The 22,715-nt window shown below is 44.0% G+C and overlaps 1 protein-coding gene across 3 annotated transcripts in view; it reads left to right on the top strand.

Annotated features, from left to right (window-relative positions):
* Positions 1-2,575: 2,575 nt before the first annotated feature.
* Reln (reelin) overlaps positions 2,576-22,715 on the top strand; it is a 438,806-nt gene continuing 418,666 nt past the window's right edge. For 2 of the 3 annotated variants that reach the window (XM_021163945.2, XM_029477127.1), the window contains exon 1: positions 2,576-3,096. In XM_021163945.2, the coding sequence (XP_021019604.1) occupies positions 2,868-3,096 (229 nt within the window). In that variant the 5' untranslated portion in view covers positions 2,576-2,867. The remainder of the gene's footprint in view (positions 3,097-22,715) is intronic. The other variant, XM_029477128.1, reaches the window with a different exon arrangement.

Here is a 22,715-nt window from a genome sequence, read left to right as displayed (position 1 = left end):
TTTGCCCTCCCTCCCGACCCCCACCAGAGATACTTCCTTCTTTATTAAGTCAGCTTCTTGTAGATCGTTAGTGTCAGCTCCTTCCTCACTTAAGCCAATGCTGCCCTCTTTTCCCCAAGAGTATGTATCAATTTTGTAACTATAATTGATCATAGTAATTGGTATCTGTCTCTCCCACTGAAAGGTAACATCCACGGGGCAGGAACTGCTTTTTCCCTGAGCTTAACAAAGGGTTTTGCATACTATAGTTGTTCAATTATCATGTGGTGAACTAAAGAATGAGTTAACATTCTTGCATAGTGTGCTAGAAACTGTGCTATAAATTAAATACTTTATTATATATGTATATGTATGTATGTATTTAAAAGCTGGCGAGAAGCCACAAACCTAACTTTTGGCATTTTACTCACATCATCTCTGGCCGAGTTTCCCCATTACCAGGTGTTCCGAATCTGTTGCTTCAGCCCCCCAGCATCCTTCCTGTTTTTCCGCTGCCTTTCCTGAGCCTTGCATGTTCAAGCACAGTGCTGCTTCGGGGCCTTTGGACTCTGGTTTCCTGGTCGCAGCGTTCTTCCCACAAGCCCACATGTTCACAGGGCGGTCTACACTGAAAAGTCCCAGCTCTCCCTGCACTCTGTCAGGGAAGCTTTTCCTGACGTCTCGGCGGAGAGCACACTCTTTGCCCTGTAGACCATATATTTCTGTTTTGCTTTTGCCTAACATTTACCTCCATCAGAAGTAATTTTTTTCTACTCTTCGAATTTACCCTCTCCCAGCACTAGATTTTGAGTTCCATGTGGTCCAGCACATGTCGGCTACAGCTCAGAGAATGGCATCCAACCCTTTGGTATATATATATATAGGAGGTAGTTGGCAAATATAACTGAATGGCTAGACCTTACATTGGCCTTTTTTCTTCTGTATATGACAGTGCTGTAAGTCTGCACTAATTCAATACCTGCTAGCCATATGTAGCTGTGGGTTATTTTAAAATGTGGTTAATGTGACTGAAGAATTTGAATTTGAATTTAAACAGCTGCTCTGGCCAAGCTTTATCATAATGGCTGCTGCAGCTAAACCGAACCTAATCTAGGTTGGAGGAGGAGGAAGATGTCTTTAGGGCCTGCCCAAAGTAGGTGGTCCGGTCGTGCTGGTTTCCTCCAGAGCTCGGGCTGTAGACAGTGGCAGGCCAGGCATCTTTAGGGTCAGCCTTCGTCTTACTTGGGGCAAGCTATTCTGATTTCTCCCCTGTGAAATGGGGGAAGTTTTGCTTCTTCCGGTGGTGGTGTTAGGATTACATTAGGCTAATGATCTACAAGTCTGTGTAGCCTGCATGGCACTTTGCTCCAGTATAATATTAGTCGCGTGTATGAATATGTGTGCTGTTGAACTTTGGGAAGATTGGAAGTAATGGAGACCAACAGGCAATTAGGTCCTTCCTATCTGCTGAAACTGTGCATGAGGCAGAAAAGAAATCTTTTGCAATGAAATTACCACAGAGGTCTCCCTTTGGATCTTGCCTTCTGATGCCCTTCTCCCAAACTCAGGCGAAGACTACCATTTCTGACATTACTGTTTCCTGGTTTCTTTACAAGCAAGGCTTATTTTGGCTTGGTGCTGAGCCTGGAGAAATGCATTAAAACCTGGCAGCTGTGTTCTCCCGTCTTTGGGTGCCTCGGGGCTCCTGCCAGCGGTGCTCGGTTAAAAAAAACGTGCTTCTGGATGGTTTCACTTGCCCGCAGTCCTGCGTGAGATAGCTCATTAACGCCGGTTTCATTGCTGCTGCCAGCCACTCCTCTGCATGCCTTCCCCTCCCCCACCCCAGTGACAGTGGTCATGCATGACATGTAGAAGTAATAAACTCGGACCTAAAATTTACTACCCCCATCTCCGTCCGAGGAATCCCGTAGCAGCGCGTAAAGGCAGAGTCCGGCGAAGCTCGCCTGTCGGGTCCCCTCACCACAATTCCCATGGCCAAGAAGCCCGACGATCTGGCCCCGCACCACTCCAGGTGGCAATCCCACCGTCACCCAATCTCCCTTTCAGCCTGGCTGCCACTGAGGACCCCGGCCAGGGCAGCGACGGGGCCGCGAGGCCTGACTGGAAAGGGCTCGCGCGCGCGGGGCACCGTCGCGGTTGGGGCCACTGGCGGGAGGGTCCCCAGGACAAGCGCTGGCCGTGGGAACCGGGGGGCGGCGGGCCCCGAGGGGCGAGGGTTGCAGCCGGCGTAGACAAAGAACAGCGTGGTCCCCGCCGCCCTCGGCTTCCCCGCGCGTCCTCGCAGAACGGGCAGCCGTGAGCCCGGGGTTCCGGTTCCCCGGGGCAGCCCGTCGGTCTCCGGCCGCTCGTCGTTCGCGCAGCGGCCCAGCAGCCCTGCCCTTCCGGGCGGAGCGGGCAGTGGGTGGGCGGGAGGCGCGCGTGTGCTCCGGGCGCAGCCCGAGGTGCGGGCAGAGCCCGAGGGGGCGGGGACGGGCGCGGGGGCGGGGGCGCGGCTGGGACACGTGTGGCGGCGGCGGGGGAGGGGGCGGCGCCCGGGGCTTTAAGAAGGTGCGGAGGGGGCGGGCACTTTCCCAAGCCCGGCCGAGGGGCGTCGCGTGCACACCGGCGGTGGCGGTGCTCGGAGGCGGACGACGCGCTCTCGGCGCCCGCGGCCCCGGTTCCCCCCAGCGCTCTCGCTCCCGCGGCCCAAAGTAACTTCGGGAGCCTCGGTCTCCCGCCAACTTCCCCCCGCGGGCTCGGTTGCCCGGACCCGCTCGGCTCGAGCCCGCCGCCGGCTCGCCTTCCCCGCGCGCGGCTCCTCCGTGCCGGTGCCTCCGAAAGTGGATGAGAGAGCGCGCGGGGCGCGCGGCGGCACGGAGCGCGGCGGCATGGACCGCGGCTGCTGGGCGCCGCGGACTCTCGTCCTGGCTGTGCTGCTGCTGCTGGCGACGCTGAGGGCGCGCGCGGCCACCGGCTACTACCCGCGCTTCTCGCCTTTCTTTTTCCTGTGCACCCACCACGGGGAGCTGGAAGGGGATGGGGAGCAGGGCGAGGTGCTCATTTCCCTGCACATTGCGGGCAACCCCACCTACTACGTACCGGGACAGGAATACCATGGTAGGTACCACGGCATCCCTACGGCGCCACGGTGGCCCGCGAGCGCATCTTTCCATCCTTTTCCTTCTTCCCAGGGGCCAGCCGGCCGGAGACCAGGACAACCTCCTACCTCAGCGGGGTGCGCTGCCTGGGGAGAGAGAACAAAGTTAGTGGAGAATGGAGTCCTGAGTTGGGATTTCAACTGTCCCCTAACACATTTCGGGATAAACTGGTGCTTATGTGACAGGCCACACAAGCTTTGGGTACTGCTGTCCCTCCACCCCCACCCCCTCACTCCCTGCAGCTGCGGAACCTGCGCATCGTGTTTTCCTAACCCCAGTACTTAGATTCCAGACTTTTGTCCTGTTCTGGGTCCTCCTTGGTGGGTCCCCAGGTGGCGCTGGGGTTGTCACTGGATTTTGCCGGCCAGCTGCCGACAGATTGGAGCACTTTGGTCGGTGGCTGCCCATGCCGGCGGCCAGTTAAAAGTTCCCGCTGCTCTGCAGCCAGGAGTCCCTAGTGATCTGTCCTCAAGAAACAGAGCGGCTGTTTCCAACCCTTTATTCTTTTAAAGAGTCGTTTAAAATATCAGTGATTGATGATTTCTGTCATCCCCTTCATACTTTTAGCTTGGTGCTTGCTGTTGTTAGCATTGTCTGGGTGATGCTTACTAATCACTTGTGTCTGCACAGCTTTAAGTCCCTGGCAGGAGCTACAAGCTTCTCACCACAAAGGCGATCCCTCTCCTAAGGGATCAGTATGCAATCCTTCATCGAGGTGAAAGATTACTGCAAAATTGAATTTTAGCAACAAGAAGAGTAATTTAATGTAGTATGCAGTCCTTCATCGAGGTTAAAACATTACTCAAAAATAAAAATTAGCTACAAGAAGAGCAATTTAGTGTAGTACATATACTTTTAATCAAGTGAAATATGTGGGAGATAAACCATGTTTACTTTCTGTCTTCATACTGGGACTTCTTAATGATAGGAAATGTTAAATTGGAAATTTTCCATAAAATATTTATACCCAATGACATAAACTATCATTGAGTGAACTCATGCCATCCCACGGATGCTGTCTGTCTGTAATAGGCTACAGGTGTTGACAGAGCAGAAGGTGGCTGGCATTTCACATAGATTTGGAAGTGAAAAATTTGTAAAACTGCTTCAGAGTTTTCCGTTTCAGTAAAACCTTCCTGTCCACCTCCAAATGCCTTGGCTGAGTATGTGCATCCTAGATATTTAAACCAGTGACTTTAACAACTTCCTCAGAGGGGTGGCAGCCTTGTTCCTGCAATTTTATAATTTAATTTTAGGAAATCAATTTCTGTAACTAGTCCTTCCCAACAGTTACCTGGTGCTTTTTCTGAGATCATGGAAATCTTTGCAGTGAAAGGAATGCCAGTGTGGTGACCACCCAGACCTAACCTACAGACTGACTGAGACAGTGGTCATTCGGCGTGCCCCCTAGCAGATGTGTAGCCGGTTATCTGTGAGAGCCTGAGTCGGTGAGTGAGTGAAGGCTGGTCTAAAAGGTGCTCCTGTCAAGTTGTGAGGGGTGTCTCTGATGACAGAGCCGCATCAGCCCCCACCACACAGACCCTTTGTACAGCACCGCTCAAGGGAGTATCAGTGAGACTGAGAATAACCGTCTACAGCTTTTGGGTTTGCTGTAAAGTTGGCAGATGAACCACAGCCTGACTACAGTCATGTCACTAAGCCTGAAAAGAGGGGAACGAATGCATTATTTCAGACTGGACATCGTAGGGAACAGGTCATTAGAACCTCTTTTATGCCACCAGAAAAGATGGAGGGATTTTATTGAAAGGTCAAATTATTAGAGTAACGCCATTTTAAATTCCTGTTAAATATTGTATCAAAGTTTTAGCTTTGGGAACCAGCTGTATAACTCTAGGCCTTCAGTAAGTGTTTTTCCTATAAAATGCTCTACAGGTAGGAGAAATGCTTAAAACTGAAATTATACATATATGTGGCTTTTTAATTATTAAGCCTTTGGAAATGAAAAAATAGCATCTGTAAGAATTGACTCACTATAGGAAAACATAATAAATACATTTGTGGTTGACTCATTTTGATGAATGTTGAAAGCAGGAGGAGGTCATTTGACCAAAAGCCTACTTATGTAAGGAAATCTGTAAAATATGGGCTTGAGAATCTCTTTCTAGCCTTCTAAATCTTTTAAATGCAGCACTTAGGTCAGGAAAAAATGAGTTGTCTTAGATTTCCATCAAGCTTGGGGATTTGGATGAATGGAATTTGGGTGGAAAGCTGGTAGTTTTGAGTTTTTTTCCTTTTTCTTTCCCCCTTATGACTGTGTTGAGATAGAGCTGGCAAGTAGATCGGCACCCACCATAGACGGTTAATGGAGATGTCAGCTCCTCTCTGAGGCTTGGGCTGCGTGGCAGTGTATAATACAAGTGGTCCAAAGTCACACATTCTTGTATGAATTATATTTATTTAAAGATCTCCGTTGAAAGTCTTTGAGTCATATAGTACTAAAGAGTCTAAGCCTGTGATAGAAATGTCAAGATTTCTAACAGTAAGTAGTAAATCTGTTCACTTAATGAGCTTCTATCGCATAACAAAGGGTGAGAGTCAGGATCTCCTTCCTATTTGTTTTAAATTCTGTTATACAGGAAGGCTTTTTATGGCATTGTTAGTCATAGACAAACTATGATCTCTTCTCATGGATACACCACAGGACATAGTTGAGCAAAAAGGTACCACCTACTTAGTGTTGAATTAGAAAGGCCTCAGAATTTGAATGCTTTAGTTTTCTGGTATCCAAAGATACACTCAACTTCCCAATGGGATTTCTAGACTTCAAATCTGAGACTTTTTTGTAGAAATTCCCAAACAATTGGAAGAGGAAAGTGGTTCAGTCTAAGTGGTTCAGTCACAGAGCCATCTCTGTTCCCTGCCACACCCAAGGATGCTCTGTTTCTTCTAGGGACCAGCTCAGTTCTGTGAGACCTGTGGGGGCTGAGCTGAAGTCTGCAGCTGGCTCTGTGATCATACCTCCTCTTCACAAACAACCGGAGGTGGCTAATTACCATGTATTTGCAACCCCCCTTTCCTGTTGTCCAGTTAATTTACAGAGAATTGTGAATGTTACTTTCTTCCAGTTTTACTTAAAACTTCAGAAAGATGTTTATTCTTCTTTGCTTCGAACAGCTAATATCTCTGGGAAAGCAGATAATTTACTTGGGGACAGAAAAGCTTTTTGACATCTTGGAATTCATGTCAGATAAGAACCTGCCCACCATGTAACAGACTACGCAGTCACCATTGTGAAGCTAGGCATCCTCTAAGAGCATTGTAGAGCAAAGCACATGAGCCTGCCCTAATGCTTCAGCCTTCAGAAGGCAATTTACCATGATATGGAGATGGAATCCCTGTTCTTTTGGTAGCATAAAGCGAGGCAGTGTTTCATTAGCCATGAGAAATAGGCTCAGCAATACCCGACTGAAGGGAAGAATCAGCAGTAAGAACATGTCTGTAGTAAAATCAAGTTGGCGATGGTGGACAAGGAGCATTGCTCTGCACTTTGTTGACTCAACATTACTATCGGTGATTTTTTGATTCCATTTTTCTACTCCATCATTTTTTCACACGCGACATTGTTGGGAAGGCAGGAGAATCAATTTCCTAAGGCCCAAACTGAACATTCCCCTTTAAAAGGCATAATCAGGACGATGTGCTAGGGCTGCTTTGTTGTAATAATTAAAGTTACTACTTTGTAGGGAAATGTGCTCTGCAGCCAACTGGTTGCTGGTTTTTTTTTTTTTTTTTCAAAGAAAGCATGATATAGTGGCCTTTAAAGAACAGAATACAGTCTTTCTTAGACTTATTTTGAAAATACACCCCAGGCTTAGTTCCCTTTAAGGGAATGATGATACTATTTGAATGAAAGTCATTTCTGATTGCTAATGTAACTATTGTTGATTGGTGTATGGCCACTTTTCCTGGTTATGTTTTAGAGTCGGGAATCAGCACATGTATTCATCACATGCAGTTTCTAAGTGAAGTGCACCTGTGCCCTGTGCACATATGTCTATGCAAATTGGATGTTTAGAGAATTCTGTCTCACTTGTTACATATTTTATCTTACTCTCCTCGGTTTATTCCACTCATAGTTTACTGGTGTGGTTCATATTTTTTTGAAATCATATAAATCCTGCTTTGTGCAATTTATATTCTGTGTGTTTTAATTCCAGTCTCAAGCTGAAAAAAAAAAAAAAAAGCCCAGGTGTTTGGAATGCTAATCTAAAGCCTCTCGTCTGGGCAGAACTCTACTCCATGCATAGCACCACAGAACTTAGAATAATTCCCTTCATTTTTGTGAATGTTTATTTTGAATGACTGTTTTATTTAGATGTTAAAAATAAAAGATACTTGTACCTCTATAGTCACAAACCGCCTTACTCCAATAAACATTTCTTTTTATCTCTAAGAGGATGTTGGATATTTTAACAGGTTTCTCAAATAAGTACAAGTGGATTCCAGACTTTCCACTGACTGATACAGTTAAAAGAAAACATTTAAACGTGATTTTTTTGTTTGTTTCTTTCCCTGTTCTTGAGAGTTGGCCAACTTCATAGGATCATCTGTAACCCTAACTTTGGAACGATTACACATTAGGCCACCATTTCATTCTGATAATATCTAATGCTAATTTGGATAATTGTTAATTTTAATTAATTGGACTCATTACATCTTTAATCTTCCCAACTATTTGCTGAGGTACAACCTTTCACTTCAGCGAAGCTTCACATCTGAAAGCCATGAACTGAGGGACCAGTATTGTGTGAAGATTTGGAATTGAGAGGATTTGTAAAGACCCGTATGTTTTGCAGAAACAGAATAATTGGGCTTCTGTTCACTCAGTCCAGAAAAGAAAGAGGATGTAGTGCGTTCAGACTGTGTGAGTGAGGTCCTGTGAGCCAGGGAGAAAGGCTCATGCTAGAGTCACATAACTGACAAAGCAGGTAGAAAGGAAGCCAATTGATCAAAGTTTTCATTTACATGAAGACATTAATCTATATTACCTGATCTTAGACTCATTAATAAAGTAATCAGACTTAAATATAATTTCAATCCAAAATATAATTTCAATCTCATCCATGGTAAGCAAAAGTAAAAAAGTTTATAGAGTATATTGCATATTTTAGAAATTTAGATTAATTTTTAAATACCAAGCACTGCTCAGAAGTTACGGGTCCAGGCTGCTCTTGCAGAGAACCTGAGGTCGGTTCCCAGCAGCCACATCAAGGGCTCGCAGCCCCCAGGAACCCTCGCTCTCTCTACCAGAGGAAGCTGACAGGCACTTCTGGAAGCACTTGCAGTCACATGCACGCCCCCGTCCCCAACCCTTGATGACACATGATTTAAAATAAAATAAAGTGTTAAAAAGTAAAGATGGTGCATGACTTAAAAAGTCTGCTCACAGGCCGTCCCCGTGACGCGCCCGCCTTTGGGAAGGAGTTTGGAGAGTAGCAGACCACGCCTTGGCCGGATCCTCCAGGGGGGAGCTTCTTGAAAGCGTTTTCTGCACGCTGCTTGATTAAGTTTTTTTAAAATATGAGATTCTTGAAGACTACATATAATTTTTCCTTTAAGATCTATGCCTGGTAGGATTCAACTGTAGGACACAGTCTGAGGGTACAAGGTTCTGCCCAGGAGAACATTTAAAACTCCAGTATGCCTTTAATGCTAAACCAGCTTCCTTTAGACAAACAAAGCTTTTATTTTTTTATTTTTTTATTTTTATTTTTTAAATTAAGTTCTATTGATTAAAGGACTTCTTTTAGTCTGCTAAGCTGGCAGAGGTTTGAAATAGCACCACTTATCGGTGGGGATCACTGCCCACAGGCTGAGGGACCCAAGAAGTCAGACAGCTTATAACACAGTGCTCGCCTTCTGGCTCTTGCCAGCTTTGCTCCCTGGTTTTTCTTACCAGTTCCAACATGCCTTTCTTCTTCCCATTACAGCTTCCTGTTTCATTCTCTTTATTTTTTTCTCCCCCAAAACTACTTTTTTGTATTCTCTTTCTCCTCTTCAAATTTCCACCCACGAGTCCTCCTTTTGTGTGCTCTAAGTACCATGTATAATGTGAAAGATGTCACATTATACATGATCCTTGATATTTACATCCCAAGTTATAGTCACTGACCATTTGCAGAGACTGAAGTGGGCGCATGGTGCCTTAGAATATATTTTCATGACATCCACAGGCATTATGGCATAATTTTTTAAACTGTTGGTTGTTCATTCCCAGTAGAAAAGTAGCTCCCCTTTTTACAGTATAAATCTCTCAGAGTTTGCAAGCCTATAGTTATTTAATTCTGAGTGAACTACTCTCCTCACCCTAGTCAGTATGCAGAATCAGAAGCAAAGGCAGATAGACCCTCTAGTGCCAAGTTACACCCGAACCCTAGTCCCCATTTCTAAGTCTAATCTTATTTCAGAATTGCAGCTATTTTGAAAATACACGATAGGTATTACTGATAGCAGCTTTTGCACTTGGCATGCTTACCCTATATTCCAGGGGACAGCAACAGATAAGAGTTGTCATCCAATAGATGACTGTGAGCATCCACTTCTGTATTTGCCAGGCACTGACATCGTCTCACAAGAGAGAGCTATATTAGGGTCCTGTCAGCAAAATCTTGCTGGCATATGCAATAGTATCTGGGTTTGGTGGCTGTTTATGGGATGGATCCTGGGGTGGGGCAGTCTCGGGATGGTCTTTCCTTCTGTCTCAGCTCCAAACTTTTCTCATAATGGAGGAGCTAGAGAAGGTACTCAAGGAGCTGAAGGGGTCTACAACCCTATAGGTGGAACAACAATATGAACTAACCAGTACCCCCAGAGCTCGTGTCTCTAGCTGCATATGTAGCAGAAGATGGCCTAGTCAGCCATCACTGGGAAGAGAGGCCCCTTGGTATTGCAAACTTTATATACCCCTGTACAGGGGAATGCCAGGGCCAGGAAGTGGGAGTGGATGGGTATGGGAGCAGGGCTAGGGGGAGGGTATAGGGAACTTTCGGGCTAGCATTTGAAATGTAAATGAAGAAAAATATCTAATAAAAATTGTTTTTGAAAAACAAAAAAGACTTGTTCATCCATGCATATCCAATTTTGTTTTGCTATTGTGTGTCACTCCTTAAGGAAAATCCTAAATTAGGCATATTGAGCGTAGTCACAAAATTCAAAGGAAATTCCAAGTACTCATTACCAAGTATGTATGATGAGAATCCTCTTCTTATACCAAATTAATACATGACTTCCCTATATTTATAAAAAAGCTGATAATATAGCTTTGGTCCAATGAAAATTTTGTTTGTTTAGCCAATTCCAATTATGTTTGTTCATAGTTATGATAACACTCAAAAAATGGGCATGTGTCTTGGTGGTGGTCTAAGAAGGATGATAGAATAAAGACACCAGTATTTATCAAATACCTTATGCAGAATAGTCTTAAAATGCAAATCTCTTTCTGCTGGATTAGAATGGAACAATACTGATTTTTGTACTAGAGTTGCTAGATCAAAGGCTGAGTGGAGAAGCTTAAGTTCACAATAGTCCAGTGGTAAATTGGAAGGGGAGAACATTTACAATAAAACACACACTAGCCAGGAAGGACTTCTCCAGTGTATTCTTAGGTCACTGTAGCAAGGCTGATATGAATGACGGGTGGCCATTAGGTTGGAGGGAAGTATGGGGCAGATTCCACAATGTATCGGCTTCTTAACCTGCTCCTGTCAGCAGGTGGAGTTGGCATCTTCTTCACTAGACTGTACTGGAGGGAGAGTGTCCTGGTTTTTGACTCTTGTCATGCCATGATGGTGGGATATGTTTATTATTTTCACTAGAATGTCCTTTCATTTTGTTCTGGTGAACTCTGTGACCAGTTAAAAATGTCTTTCAAGTCTCTCTGTAACATAGTCTAGTTCACTGATAGGAATGGGTGGCATCTCTAGGAAGTTGGATAAAATCGGGGAAGGGGATCTTGAAAATGACTCAGCAGGTGCGTAACCATCTCTGCTGGTGGGGTGGGGGATGGATGCATTAGTATTATCACAAGGCCATGTGCTGAGAATGCTCACGGTCCTTGTTTATACCAGTCCTGAAAGAATGTTTAGATTGCTATTATCACAAGAAATTACGCTTCTGTCATCTGTTGGTTATGCTTCTTGTATTAAACTCTGAACAGCCTAATCCTCTCATATAATTACTTTTGGTAACTTCATGGAACAGTATGCTTTCAGAATATCTCCGAAAAAAGGCTATTTCTGCAGGTTTCAAAGAATGTGCATGTTATGTTAACGTCACTTATACTTTGGGAAAGTAACCTCTGCTTGACCCCCAATTTCTGGAATTTCTTATTTACCATCAATTTATGTTGTAAGTTTCTTTCACTGAGCTCTGTTTCCTGGCTTTCTGATCTCTCTAAAGTACAGTGTCACCATATGTAAATCCTGTTGACATTTAAAACACAGCAGACATATGACACAGTTGTAAATGTGAGTTCTGCCTCAACTTTAACCTTGTTTGTTATGGCTGGCTCAGCCTCCAGGACCAAATCCAAGCCTGCCTTTCTCCAGTGTATTCAATACTGACAGAGGAAACAGGCATTCCTGCCCTACCTTCAGGAACACGCAGTCTCCCATTTGGTTCAGGCACCTTTGTGAATGATGAGAAATCCTATGATCAGATCCAGTTCTTTTTACACTTCCTTTTCCCGTATAAACACTTCCTGTCTTTTCATCCTGCAAAACATGATCTATGTTGCGTCCACTGATTGTGGTGGGAACTAGGAGGAAATTAGTTGGTCCTCAGTTCCTAGGAAAAATGAAATGTAAAAGGATTTGGGGAATGAAGAGACAGCGCAGTAGTTTAGAGCACACACTGTGCTTACAGAGGATGGGTGTTCAGTTTTTATCACTCAACTGCTCAAACCTGAACAGAACCCTAGCTCCAGGGACAGCACACTCAGGTCTCTGTAGGCTCTGTAGCCTCAGCTCCAGGGGACAGAACACTCTCTGTAGGCACCTACTTGAGACTCATGTGCATATACCCACACAAAGATACACAAACACAATTAAAAATAAAATAAATACTAAAAAAAAAAAAGAAAGAAGGAAAGAAAGAAAGAAAGAAAGAAAGAAAGAAAGAAAAGAAAAGAAAGGAAAAAAGACAAATGGCTCTCCACTCTCATTCCAGGCACTGATACTATCTGGAAAACAAAAAACTCAAGAAACTTCTAAATAATTAATAATGCTACCAATCACAGCCAAACTTAAAGTAGAGGTTAATATGTGCCAGACACCCACACCTTTTGTGCACTAATTCATGTGGTTTTACCAGGACATCTTGCCCTTCCCTTTTATGGAAGCAGAGCTGAGTCACTGAGGAGTAAATAATTTGTGTGTGAGTTAGATGCTCTTATTGATAGTCCTTAGTCTGTCCTGCCCTAGAACCCATACCTTTGTGCAGTTAGTTTTGGGAATGATGTTTATCTTACGAAAGCGAAAATAACAGGAGTTAAAGTCAGTTTAAAAAAAGAGAAAACTAAGAATTGGAAGCCAATTTTATTATTTTTAAAATAAAGTCAGCAAATAAAGATTGCAAAATCAAACCAGAAAGCTAACCTTTGTGAAACATGGCTGGAATTTCCAAGTCCACCGTTCCTTGTTTGACCAAACTTGTCTTTCTGCTAAAGCACGAGGAAAGGTGTCATCTGGCCTATGTGGCGCCAAAGAATTAACATGCCTTCAAAATGTGCTGACAAAAAGTATTTAAAAATTAAATTTTTGTTTAAATATAGTTTTTAACGCTTTTGAAAATTTGACTTTTTGGTAAAACTTCTGCTTCACCAATAGGATCTGAATATCTGAAGAATATTAAAAGTTTAGGTGGAGACAGACTTTTAAGGATATTTTGGTTGAATGTGAAGGAATTTTAACCTCGCAACATTATTGTTCTGACAAGGGATCATTATCCAAAGGCCTTCTAGGTCTGTATGGTCTGGCTGGAATGCCGACACACCCTTAGTACTTCCCTTTACTCCCTAACCACTGAGGGCAGCTCACTTAAATTCAGACAGTGCAGTAGAGGTTAGTTCAGTTCAGTTTGGTACAGTTCCGTTTAGTTCAGTGACTAAAGCTGAGTTGAGTTCATCTGTGAGTTCATGCAGAGGCAGTTGAAGCCAGAGAATACAAAGGAGCCAGAAGATTAGAACAAATTGGCAGAGCTAGTTTGAGGCCAAGCAGAGCGATTCAGTGAGAAGCTTTGAGAAGTCAGATTGAAGCATTCAGCCAGAAGAGGAGTTTGAGCCAGAACAGCTGAGTTGAACCAGCCAGCCAGAGTTCAGAAAGAGCCCGAAAGGGTGAGCTTATTCAGTAGTAAGTTATGAGACAACAGTTACATCTGGCAATAAAAGTTACATTTACAGTTGAAACCTATCTGTGATATAGTCCTTTCTTTAGGAAGTTCTGTCTGTGTTACTTATCCTGTGAGGCTGAGTGGCATGACCCACACTGGGGTCCTTGTTGGCAACCCAACCTTGTTGGGTGACTTGTTGGCAACACAGTCAACACTAGTTCTACAATGTCAGCCTTTCGTTCCCACTCCAGATCCTAGAGCAACAGAAGAACCCGTGCAATAGCATTTTCTTTGTACTTAACTTGGTTGATGTATTTTTATACTCGAATCTTTTTATCCTTGCCTCCAAAAATTTTCATCTTCTGATATAAAGTCAGAGCTCAGCTCTAGGTTCCAGTGGGGTGGCGAGAGGTGAGCCAGACAGGACCACAAAGCTCTGTGTCTGCTGAGCAGAAGCTGTCCCTGCCTCAGACTCCTTTAGTACATATATGTCATGATCATCACTGTCAACCCTTTATCCTGGAGGTTGACATCAGACTAAGATCGACATTTAGTTATAAGTGAAGTCAAAATGTAGAGGGCAGATTCTGTTTTGTGGAATATACAGGGAGTAGAGGGCCTGGAGTCCATTCTTATGTTGCCTAAAAAGAAAAAATTGACCTCATTAAACTCCAATAACTCAAAAGCCAATAAGCACCTTTATTAAAATGTCATAAAGAGTGGAAATGTCCCATGTGTAGGTGTCTTTTCTCAAGCCTGACACACGAGGCCATGTGTGTTGCTGGCATTTTCTGATGGGTTAGTCTGTGAGCCTCCTAGTAGGTAAGGAAGGCACAGTGCAGTTTATCAGGATTTCTGACCTAAAAGTGCAAGGGTTAATATCTTTAGATATTTCCTTTAAATAAAAATGGCTTATTCTAGACTGTTGACACACCCTCAGACAGATACTTCGTTGTGAACTATTTTAAACAAGTAGAAACTACAGTAAATGAACATTTAAAATTGATATCACTAATGAGTACCCAGAAGGTAGCCATAGAATGCAAACACGGTTGACAGCAAAGTCTCCATTTGCTGAAATGTTTAGTGCCCCTAACATTGATGTCATAGCTGAGTGAGTTCCTGTCCCCAGAATGGTCACCCACAAGCATTTCTACAGCACCGTGGGCAGCAGGGAATCCTTGTCCACATATAAGACAGAAAATCTTCAACAAGATGCAGGATCAGTTGGCAACTAATGGAAAACTGTTGAGCCTTTTGAAAGAATATCTAATTGTTTATAATATGCAAGGACTTGGAGGACATTGTGCTAATTGGAATAAGCTGGGAGACAAATGTGGAATTCAAAATGTTAAACTCAGAAGTAGGGTGAGATGGGCTGGGGAGGGGCTCAGCTGCCAGCCAGGTAGGAATAAGTTCAAGAGAGTTGGCTTTATTGGCAGACATGATGACAAATTCCCATAATCTGGTGGCACAGATCTGAGGCAAGATATGTGAATGTTCAAAGTCAGCATGGGCTGTATAGTAAGACCTTACTCAAAAGAAGTAAACAAGACTTACTGCATACATAACTATCGTAGTTGGGAATATATTGTATAAATGCTATGAAATTTAAAACCTGTCAAGGGCTCAGACTGTAGCCCAGTGGTAGAACACTTGCCTCAGACGCATAGGATTTGACCTTGGTCGACAGCCTGCCAAACAGACATCTACCACAAAAAAACCAAACCAAAACAAACCCTCAGAAAGGGCCTCCATTATCTTGGCTAATTTAAGATGAACGGATCTTTTTATTAAGTAAGAAGAATGTACAGGAAAGAGTTACCCTCAGAACGCACAGGTTTTAGTGTTAAGTGACCTTTGACCTTTATCAGCTGCCCTAGGGCTGTGTAGTTCAGAGAGGAAAGGATGCCTACCTGTTGAAAGCAGAGACCAACTATGTCTCACGTGACTAAAACTCACAAACTGAAGGTAGATCATGTCTGGAAGGAAAGCAGGAACCCCACCCTTGGAAATCATGAGAGGCTGTCTCAGGTGTTGGTTGATGCTGCTGATAGCACCCCAGCTGGCAGGAAACAGTACAGGTGCTCACCCGGGGTTAGGGCGAGCCCTCTCCTCCCTGCCCTTTCACGTGCCATTGCATTTTACATTCAGCTTCCTAGAACAACTATCAGAGTAGGCTTCCTGGGGCAGCGTGGATGGAGATGCTCTTCTGTCATACACATGATCCAGCCTAAAGGTAATTTATGTGGCTTTGCAATTTTGTGCCAGTGTCTGGGTCTCTTGCATGTTAACCGTGCAGTCTGCTTGCCTGTCTTGCAGGAACCCACCTTCTAGCTTCTGCTGACTGCTCTTCACTAGACCACCAGGGATCTTGTTCTTAGCCTCCTTCAGGAATTTATGAGAATACACATGGCTCTGCTTTCAGTTGTACTATCAAACACCCATCTCTGCATTCACTAGGAAATGTCACAAGGCTTCTTTCAGGACCAAGGCAGAGCTTGTCACGGTGGACCGTCCTTTTTTCTCTGACACATCCTCAGTGGACTTCTGAGGCTCTGACTTGGTCCCTGCCTGCCTGACTACAGATTCAGAGGACCCAGGGTTGTCTTTGCTGCTCTCTCTCTTCATCTGCCCTTTTCTCCCCAGCGATGTCATCTGTCCTAACACTTTAAGTGCCATCTACACACTGTTAACTCCCAAACAACTGTTCTCTGCTTAAGCTTGTTACTGCTGACTTAATGCCTGCACTTGGCTGTCTGCCCAGAGCTTCCTGAACCTCTTCATCATGGCATCCCTTCACAAGCTCCTTCTGGAGTCTCCCCAACTCTCCACATGACAACTTGCTGTCTGGAGATAGCCAGCCCTCTTCATTGTTGTCTAATGGCCCCTTCCGGTCCCCACTCTAAGGCTTTGCAGCTGTATATTCCAGCCTTCTGGGTCTCCCCTGCCTAGCACAGCCAGCTTCTCCTCACCTTCCTTGACTCTGCCTTGTGCTCAGTGGTTTGGGCATCCAGCTACGACCAGGCTGGTGCTGTTCTCTGCTGCATACTGTCTACCTCAGGCCACCCCAGGCTTCCTACCCAGCATTCCATTCAGTTTGCCATTTCCACAAACAAGGTGGCCAGAATTTGAATAATAAATGATAAGGTAATTTTACCTGTATCTTTTGTTCCTCAGTCTCCTAGAGAAAAAGATGGAAATCCCATTCTGTGGCCTACAGGACTTGGCGGTGACTGTCTCCAGTTTCTTTTCTGATGTCCTATTTTGTCTTTTTTCTCATCTGTCTTCCACAGAAATCACGAGGGCTTCATCTCTCTCCTCAAGTGTGGTAGGATTCTACTACCTCAGCGATTTTACATTTGCAGTCCTCCTGGTTAGCATGCATATCCCAGGATTGCCTCGTGCTTGGTCTCAGAGATTCCAGCCATAGTCAGCTCTAACCTCAGTGAGCAATCCCTGGCCACACGACCTAAGGCAGGCCCCTTCTTTCCCAGTGCTTATATTTCCATGGGCTACGTTATTTCTCTTTGTACGGTGTCAGACATGTCACTGAACAAAAATCATGTGTGGGATTTCCTTAAGAGTTATAATTGTCTGAATGTGATAATCCCAAAAAAGTAATTAAGAAGATGACATATAAAGATGTATGTAAGTGTACAGTTCCTGACTTTGACTGTTGGGTGGATACTAACAACGCCTAACAAATCTGAAAGTCATATTTTCATTTTCCCACCCTCCATAGTACAAAATTCTCATGACTTCTGTGAGACCATGCAAGGCTATTTATAGCAGCTTTTGGGCTGGCCTTACTTTAACTATATGTTAGCATATCCCAAAAGTTCTCATAGCAATTAGTAACTATAATTATTAATAGAAACTATAATGGATTTTACGTTCTTGTTCCCAGAAGCTTGTCTGGGCTGTACCATAAATAAAGCCGAAGCAATCTTGATGAATGGGGGATAGTTTTTATTTAAATTTTCATCTGGATGGGAATAAATAATTGGAGGACAGACTAAAATAGTTCCAGCAGATATGCAGCAACCATATATAAAACACGTAAAAATAACAACTTAAAAGTTGTACCAAAAATTCATCTTTTAAGAAGAAGTGTTCCTGACTAGGGATAGTTGATTAGAGAATAGCATTTGAGACAGGTGCTTTGTGCTTTGTGTCAAGGAATTAACACCTCTGGATCCTGCATTATGTGGCGTTTGCCTTATCTGTTAAATCCTTTGCTTATTTTAAAACATGTTTGATAGTTTCATCATTTCTAGGATGGATTTTAGCTGAGTTCATCACCATTTTCCTCTCTTTAACCTACTCCGCTGCTGAAATCCGTATTTCTAACATGTTTCTCTCCAACTTTAATCACACCTACAGGTGTGTGGTGTATGTGATGTGTGTGTACACATGAGAGAGAGAGAGAGAGAGAGAGACTGAGTTTAGTTAATTTCTTGCTCAAGGTTACTTTCTGGATCAGGGCTACACTACTGAAAAAAAAATGTCACTCCTCCCCCAATAGTCCTATTTACCATAGTCCCGCAGGGAGGGGGTGAGGCCTTATAAGCTCTTCCACCATCCTTTTCAGTATTGATTTTAACAACTTGTTGGTAATGCTAGTAATCCTATGTAATATATTCTGTATTTCCCCAGTTTTCCATTATGAATTTCTTTATATATAGTCAAAGGAACATGGGATTGTCTTATGTGTGTTTCGGCTTTGATCTGGTAGTAGATGTCTATTGCTGATTCATTCTTGTTGAACTCATAGCATGGTGAGTCAGCCTGAGCGTGCTGTGTCTGTAATGCAGACACACAGCCTTGCTGTTCTAGGAGCATTGGCAGAGCTACAGCAGTGTCTTTGGAGGTCTTTACACATTGGAATCATCAAGGAAACCCCCAGGAGAAAAGTGTAGCAAGAAAGCTTGTGAAAAGGATACTTGTTTACCGTTTCATAATCTTTGTAACATTGGGGGCCGAAACCTTCCATGTTTCCTGTGTTGGCAAAGAATGGGCTGTGTATTGTACAAAGAAGTACCCCAACCAGAAGGCAACACAGTTTCTTTCTGAAAAGAAGGGTGTGCCGCCACCCACACTGAGCTAGCCAGCAGACTCGGACAGAAAGGTCACTTAGCTTTGCTTCTGACACAGGTGGTGGGTGACTGTGTCTCCCACTGATGGGAGCTGGGATCTCAATCTGTCATGTGGCTTCATGGTAATTGGGTTGAAGGAAGTGAAGGAAAGGGGCGGAGGCTAGCAACCTCTGCTCATCAACCTTCGGAAGCACAGCAGGACCTTTGTGCAAACAAAGCTTTACCAAGCAGGAGAGTTTTTCCGAGGTGGGAGAGAGAATGGAGTATTGGCCTCTGGCAGGCTAGCCACCTTTGATAGAAAAAAAGTTTCATTCAATTGTATATGAATTAAATAAAGGGACAGCTTTGTTTGACCTCAGTTGGGAACTTTATTTTGCCCAGAGATGACTAAAAATGAGCCATGAGATTTGATCTTGGAACTGTCAGTAAACTTACAAACCAGGAACTTGTTCATAAGAATGGGGTGTATTGTGTACCACTGTAAGAATTACGTAGCCCAAGTCACCTTCCTTTCAAAGGACCACCTCTCCTAGTCCTCTCTCCCTCCATATATGTGGATGTCGAGGCGGGATGCTGATAAGAGAAGTCACGGGGGTTGTGGTGAGCTCATTTTTGTGGTGTCTTCTGACCTCAGTTTTATGAAGACTACCAAAAGGTTCTCATATGCTTTCTACTATTTTTCAGAGGACTTAATTTATTAATTGCATATAAGTATAAAACATTTAAATATATAAGCATAAGTATGTTTCCATATCTTTATATATATATATATATCACACACAATAAAGGGGCTCATTATTGTTTCATACATACACATGATGTCTAATGTGTTTGGATCTTATCTACCTTTCTGTCCCCTTCTCTCACATTGATCCTCTTTCTCTTCCCAGTCAGGCTTTCTTTTAGTTAAGTGTGTTCATTTTTATGTAGGATAACTTAATGAGCTTGCTTAGGGTTGATTACCTGAACATGGGCGGGGTTTATTTACTGGCCCATGGGCATGACCTGTACCACTGAAGTAAATGTCTTACTCTTTCCCAGGTACCACCAACTGCCAGTAAATCCTCATGGAGGGCTGGGCTCTCTTGAGTCCCTCCCTACACCATACGAGATTATCATAATTATGCAAGTACGTGTTGTATATAGTTGCCATTGTGTGAGTTTATGAGTACAAGTCCTGTCTGTGCCCAGAAGACAAAGTTGCACAGCAACTCACCCATTGCTCTGGCTCTTAGAGTCTTTTTAAAATTTCATGTGTTTTGATACAAATGAATGTTTTGTGAATGTATGAACAACACTTGCCTGCAGTACCCAACCATGCCAGAAGAGGGCATCAGATCTCCTGGGCCAGGAGTTTAGGTGGTTGTGAGCTGCCATGTGAGCCTGGGTATTGAATTTGGGGCCTTGAAAGAGCCATCTCTGCAGCCCCTGACTCTGATATTCTCTTTGCCCCTGTCTGTGATACACCCTGAGCCATGAGGGCTTGGTATAGCTATCACCTTAGGGGTGAATCTCCAGCAGCCCCTTAGTCTCAGCAAGCTCACCGATGTTAGTGCACTGCCCACTGCAGAGAGAAGCTTCTCTGACCAGAGCAGACAACAGCGCTAAGCTATGAAGGGAAAATGACATTCAGAGGCAGGTTGGTGGCCTGAGGTAGCTCCCCACTAGGCAGAGCAGCAGAAGCCACTGGCAGTCTGTCCATTGGATTCTTGAAAACCTGCTTTTGGTTTAGTTAAGCTGAGCAATCATCTGGACCCTCACTGAAGAAGAGTCCTGGTCCATCTTTGGGAGGCTGAGCAGGAGGAGCTGTGGCATTGCCTTAGAAAGTGGATTGATGAGCAGTGAGGTGGGAGATTTCAGGGTCTCTGCATAACCCTCACTTTGTGTACTGGCTAGTTTTGTGTCAACTTGACACAGCTGGAGTTATCACAGAGAAAGGAGCTTCAGTTGAGGAAATGCCTCCATGAGATCCAACTAGTGATCAAGAGGGGAGGTCCCCTTGTGGGTGGTGCCATCTCTGGGCTGGTAGTCTTGGTTCTATAAGAGAGCAGGCTAAGCAAGCCAGGGGAGGCAAGCCAATAAAGAAAATCCCTCCAGGGCCTCTGCATCAGCTCCTGCTTCCTGACCTGCTTGAGTTCCAGTCCTGACTTCCTTTGGTGATGAACAGCAGTATGGAAGTGTAAGCTGAATAAACCCTTTCCTCCCCAACTTGCTTCTTGGTCATGATGTTTGTGCAGGAATAGAAACCCTGACCAAGACACTGTGCTTGCATGGAGACAGAGCAATGTGTATGGGTGCACTGGGCTGATGAGACCTGAGGAAGACCAGAGTAGTTACTGGTGACGGCAGGGGAGGAAGCCTGGTTCAGACACAGCATTGTGTCTGGAACAGATGTGTTAGAATTCTGCATCTGCTGCACTTGGCCTGTTCATCTGTATAATAGCACCCATCTCTCAGTGTTAGTGAAGGCCATTTGTTACACATGGTAGACGCTCAGTGGGTCTTAATTGCTACCAGAAAACTGCCAACAAGAGTGTTTCTGAGACTTTACAGGAATGAACGGGGCTTGGTTTACGGGGTATGCGGTAAGGTGTAAGTAGTGGCAGTTTTGAGGAACATCAGTTTTGGAAAGGCTTGCAGGTTCCCGTGGGAAGATTTTGGATTCATTCTATGTATTATTTCCTTGGGGCAAAGATGTGGTAAGTCACTATAGGACAACCGGTTAAAGATTGGTGGCTTCTTTTGTTCATTCAGTGCTTGCATTTGTGAACTAAAGGATGCCAAGGAGCCTGGTGTCTGGTAGTTTTACAGTTGCCAGTGTTTTCCAGTACACTTGCTTCTAATCCTGGCTATTCAGGCTGGTGTATAAAGCACAGCCACTACATTCTAGCCATTTAACTCGGTACAAAACACAGCCACAGTCCGAGCATTCAGTCCCATGGTACAAAACACCACAATGCTTTTTAAAAAGTGGATATTTTATGTTACTTAATGTTACACTCAGAGCAAATGAGTTAGCTTTTCTTCATAAGTTCTAAATGCAGAGGTGATAGGACTAACCCAAGTTCCAGGGACAGGGACAGGGTGAAGGGCAAGGCTTGGATGAGTTCTCACCGTGCCCTTATTTAAACAGTTTCGTATTTTAATTTAAGGGTATAAAGTAAAATCTTTTCCAAATGTTGAACACTGTTGACACAAATGCTGTAAATGTTCTGATTTAATTGAAACAAAGGACTTTGCTGTGTCAGCAGAAAGAGAAGAAGATCTTAGGGTTGCTCTGATCCAAGCAGCGAATCATGGAAATACACAGAAAAATTGGTTATCACTACTGATACTGACGTTAATTTTCTATGCCCAATGGTCTATTTAGAATAGGCTCCTAGCTTCTAAGATAAAGAGATTCCAAGGACCAAAATACATCACATAGTCTTTTCAAAACTACAGAAATGGTGGTTTTATTTTATTGTTTCCATCGGAAAACCATGGTTTTATGAGTATGATGCTATAACATTCTGGCTTATTTATTCAAGTTGTCATTTTAAAAGGCCACACAATAATGTATTTTCTACCATTTATGTTGATGGCATTGCTCAGGGCAACCATTTCCTTCCTGGGGACAAAGACACCTCATTTGCTCTGAGTCCCGGATCCTTTTCAGCACACAGTAAGATGTAGTAATGCATTCCTTTTCGTAGATGTGCTTGTGCTATGGAGGGTCATGAGCACCACTTTTAAACGTCTGTATTATTTTGATTTTTAAAATACATGCCATAATGTTTGAGACATCTTGGCCCCAAGGTATACACAAGAAACAAAAGTTCTCTGGCCCCCATTTAGCATGGTGGATTTCCATGACAACGTGTACTTAATGTAATATAGTGGTGCTGCTGCCTGTGCATCCATATGTGTGAGAGGTGTGTGTCTCTCACGCACATACATGTGTAGGGAATGGAGAAGGAGAAAATTAAACACATTCAGCCTGCGGCCAGTTAGGATGGGGAGGGGCAGGTAAGGGGCCTCATAGATGAAGGCCATGGCAGTGATCAGGGAATGAGGGGGAAGAGTGGTCAGTGGTCAGCGTGGGCCAGGAATACAGATGTTGTTACAGGTGCTGGATACTGCTCTCAGGAGC

Source organism: Mus caroli, chromosome 5, assembly GCF_900094665.2.
Source record: "Mus caroli chromosome 5, CAROLI_EIJ_v1.1, whole genome shotgun sequence".
NCBI lineage: Eukaryota > Metazoa > Chordata > Mammalia > Rodentia > Muridae > Mus > Mus caroli.
Note: the sequence above shows the minus strand (reverse complement) of the source record. Positions and strands in the feature narration are given on the sequence as shown.